General features: G+C 37.1%; 1 protein-coding gene across 1 annotated transcript in view; it reads left to right on the forward strand.

The window, feature by feature from the left end:
* Positions 1–3826: 3826 nt before the first annotated feature.
* The window catches only part of LOC103609290 (zinc finger protein 73-like), a gene marked incomplete at its 3' end in the record, with an annotated part of 11553 nt that continues 10706 nt past the window's right edge, over positions 3827–4673 (forward strand). Inside the window, 1 exon segment of the mRNA XM_008593639.1 lies at positions 3827–3841. Coding sequence (XP_008591861.1) covers positions 3827–3841 — 15 coding nt within the window.

A 4673-nucleotide genomic window follows, 5' to 3' on the forward strand; every position in this document is an offset into this window, starting at 1 on the left:
CAAGCCCTCGGGCGGGAGCGCCGCCACGCTTCCCAAGCGGCGCACTATCCAGTGCGCCACCGGGCCGGCCCCACTCTCACCATTTTCTGTCAATAACCTTTTTCCTCACATGCTTGGGTTTGTACTTGACCAATTTTTTTTTTTCTGTTTCTTGCTTATAGTAATTTGGAGATCTAATGGCCTCCTTTTCATCTTTTATCTAACTCTGGCCTTTTGATACAAGAAATGATTCAGTGTAATCACTACTTTAGAAAGCGTGGGCTTCTGTGTACTAAAATCTATGAGACCAAAGCTACCCCCACAGAGCCGAGACAGGCTCTTTGTTTTCTAGCCTCCATTCAAAGTGTGTCCTGTAATTTTCAAATATTTGAGACTCTGTGAATATACTTTTGTTGTTGGTTTCTAATTTAATTTAATTGTGGTTAGAAAACATATTTTATAATATTTCAGTCTTGAGACTTGTTTTATAGGTCAATGTGTACTCTGTCTTGATGAGTGTTCCTGTATTAGTCTGTTTTTGTTTGTTTGTTACTTACAAGAGAAAATGTGAAACTGGGTAATGCATTAAGAGAAGAGGTTATTTTTTACAATTTTGGAGGCTAAGATCCAGTCCAGGATCTTCTTCATGATGGGGACTCTGTAGGGAGTCCTGTGGCAATGCAGATTAACACATGGTGAGAATGGCAAGAGCACTTTCATGTGCCCAGTGTACAAAGCCACCAGTCTATGCCCACAATACCCCATTAACACATTAATCCATTACTTCGTGAATGGATTAATCTATTCACCAGGGCATTATCACAATCCAGTCACCTCTTAAAGGTCCCACCTTTCAAATATTATAATTGGATTTCTTGCCCTCTTAATACTGTTACAATAGGGATCAAGTTTCCAACACATTAACTAACATTGGTGGACACATTTAACCATAGCAGCTCCAGATTGTACTCTACAAATATCAATTAGGTTGGATGGGAAAAACGTACTCAGTTTCCTCTCCTATACTCACAACATACTGCTTTTGGCCGACACCAGATACATGAGGATTTCTCTCCACACACTAAGCCTAGAAGCAGTTTTGCAGCAGACATCAGCTTGGTGCATCTCTAACTCAAATTTATTTTGGCATTATCTACCTGGAGGTAGCATCATATCTCATAAGTTAACAGCTCCGTCCCCAAGACTGTCCCCACTTCAGATGCCAGTTGCAAGTTCAGGTTCCTGGATCTTCTGACTGGCTCCCACAATGCCTTTCTTTCTCTGTAGGCTAGATTAATTTACTAAACGGGCCCCGAGAACTCAGTGAAATATTTACTTACATTTGCTCATTCATTCCAAAGGACATTTTGAAAAATACAAATAGGTGAAGAGATACAAAGGATGAGGTCTGGAAGGGTCCTGGCACAGGAGGTTCCCTTCCCTTGGATATGAGGTACACCACCCTCCTGGCACACGGATGAGTTCAATTGTCCTGAAGCTCCCTCAGCCCTGTGTTCTTGGGTTTTTATGGAGGTCTCATTAGGCACAATTGATTGCAGCATAGGCCACTTTTGATCAACTTAACCTTCAGTACCTCTCCCCTCCCTGGAATTTGGGGATGTGGGCTGCAAGTCCCAACCCTCTAATTACAAAGTTGGCTCCTCTGACAATCAGCTCCCATCCTGAATTTACCCAGGTGCAGCCAGGCACCAGCCAACTCATTAGCAGGCAAAATGACACTCATCACTTTGGAGAGTCTAAGGCTTTTAGGAGTTGTATGCCAGGAGGCAAAGACAGAGATCAAATATACATATCCATAATATAAATATAGTTAAAATTTTGTCAATTATATTTGTATTCTTCCTGACATTTTTATCTGGTTATTTCATTAGTTACTGAGAGAAAAGAATTCTCCAACTATGAATGTGTATTTGTCAATTTCTCACTTTGGCTCAGTTTTTTTTTTTCAGGTACACTTGTGTGCCACATAACATTTTAGTCAACAGACCCCGTTTATATCTGTGCAGTAATCTACACTATATAGTCCAGGTGTGTAGTAGGCTGTACCATGTAGGTTCTGTAAGTGCACTCTACGATGTTCATGCAATGACAAAGTTGCCTAATGACACATTTTTCAGAACTTACCCAGTCTTTAAGCGCCACGTGACTGTACTTTGCGGCTCTGTGTTTAGGCACAGACGTAGTTATAATTGTTACATCTTCCTCACGTATAATCCTTTTGTTATTATGAAAGGGCTCTCTTTTTTTCCCTGTTGATATATTTTGTCTTGAAGTTTCTTTTTGCTAGTATTAATATCTCCACTTAGGCTTTTTATACTTACCATCAGTGTAGTACATCTTTTTCCATTTTTTAAAATTTTATTCTGTTTGTGTCTTTGTGTTTAAATCATGTCTCTGTGAATAGCACATAGTTGAGTCATACCTTCCTATCGAGCCTGACAGTGTCTGCATAAAGTAGAATATTTAGTTCAGTTCAATTGAAACTAATTATTAATAAGGTTAGATTTAGGTCTGCCATTTTGCTTCCCATTTTCTCTGTCTCAATTGCCATTTTGTCCTCTGTTTTTGCTTTCCTAAATTGTTTTTGGCTACTCAATTTATTTTTATTTATTTATTCATTTATTTTTCAGCATGATCAACTATTGGCCTTTTAAAATTATTTTTGAAATAATCTATTTTTAATTTTGGTTAAAAAACATATATAAATTTAACCATTTCTTAACCTTTAAGTGGTGTTAGGTATATTCACACTGTTGTGTGGCAGATATCCAGAACTTTCTATCTTGGAAAACTGCAAGTCTGTACTCATTAAGTGACAGCTCTCAATTTCCCTCTCCTCCCAGACCTTGACAACCACCATTCTACTTTGTGTTTCTAAAAATTTGACTTACATCAGTGGAGCCATACAATATCTGTCATTTTGTGAGTGGCTTATTTTCCTTTGCATAATGTCCTCAAAGTTCCATGTTATAGCATAGGACTGTGAGGATTCTCTTTGTTTTTAAGGCTGGCTAATATTCCTTTGTGTACATAAACTTTTTTTATGTATTCACATTTGTCTGTTGACATTTGGAGTGCTTCCAACTCCTAAGTGAATAATGTTACCATAAACACAGTTGTGCAAATATTTTGCAGTAGTATTATTAATTATTTTAGATTTATACACAAAATTGGATTGTTGGGTCATGTGGTAATTACAATTTTAATTTTTTAAAAAGCTACCGTACTATTTTGATAGTGGCTGCACCATTTTACATTCCCACCAACAAAACAGTTTACAAGGGTTCCAGTTTTGCCTGTGCTTGTTATTTTCTATTGGGTGTGAAGTAATATCTCATTGTGGTTTTAGTTTGCATTTCTTTAATGGCTAGTGATGTCAAGCAGGTTTTCATATGCTTGTTAACCATTTGTATATCATCTTTGGAGCAATGTCTCTTCAAGTCCTTTGCCCATTTTCAGTCAGGTTAATTGTTTGTTGATTGTTGAGTTGAAGTCTATGATATATGACTTACAAGTATTTCATTTTTTTGGATGCTACTGTAAATAGTGTTTTTTGGTTTTTTGTTTGTTTTGGTTTTTTTTTTTTACTTCAAATTCCACTTATTTGTTGCTAGTACATTGGAAAGTGATCAAATTTGCATATTAACTTTGGATCCTGCAATCTTTTTATAATCACTTATTAGTTCCAGAAGTTTTTTTGTCTGTTTTGGATTTTTTACACACTATCATATGATCTGTAAACAAAGACAATTTTATTTTATTTTCCATTATTTATGCCTTTTATTTTAAGTTGTTATTTTATTGCATGAGCTAGTACTTAAGTACGATGTTGAAAAGAATGGTGAGATGGTGCATTCTTGCTTTGTTTCTGATTTTGTTGGAAAGCTTAGAATTTCTCACCATTATCATATTAGCTTTAGTTTCTGTGGATAGTCTTTATCAAGTTGACGAAGTTCCCCTCTATTTCTGGTTTACTGAGAGTATTTATCATGAATGATGCTGTATTTTGTCTCATGCTTTTTCTGGTTTTATTGCTATGATCATAAGGTTTTTCTATTTAAGTCTGCTGATATGATGGATTATCAAATGTGTACCAGCTTTGCATGCCTGGAATAAATCTTATTTGATCATAATGCACAGCTCTTTTTATACATTTTTGGATTTGGTTTACTAATATTTTGTTGAGGACTTTTGCATGTGTATTCATGAGTGGTAATGATTTGTACTTTTCTCTTCTTGTAATGTCTTTTCCTGGTTTTGGTATTGAGGTAATGCTGTCCTTATAGAATGAGTTGGGAAGTAACAATAGATGGTAGGGAATTGCTGTAATTTCTTCCTTAAATGTTTGGTTGAGTTTACCATTGAACACATCTGGGGTGGATGTTTTCTGTTTTGAAGATTATTAACGCTTTATTCATTTTCTATCACAGATATATGCTTATTCATATTGTGTATTTCTTATTGCATAAATTTTGGTCATTGTTTCTTGGGAGGACTTGATCCATTTTATCTAAGTTTTCAAATGTGTGGAAGAGGGGCCAGCCCGGTGGCGCACTGGATAAGTGCACCGCTTGGGAAGTGCGGCGGCGCTCCCGCCCGGGGGTTCGGATCCCACATACAGACCGGTTCCTGCTCACTGGCTGAGCGAGGCGCGGGGGCAGCGCCGAGGGTTG

This window comes from Galeopterus variegatus, unplaced genomic scaffold (genome assembly GCF_000696425.1).
Source record: "Galeopterus variegatus unplaced genomic scaffold, G_variegatus-3.0.2 Scaffold9434, whole genome shotgun sequence".
Classification (NCBI taxonomy): Eukaryota; Metazoa; Chordata; class Mammalia; order Dermoptera; family Cynocephalidae; genus Galeopterus; species Galeopterus variegatus.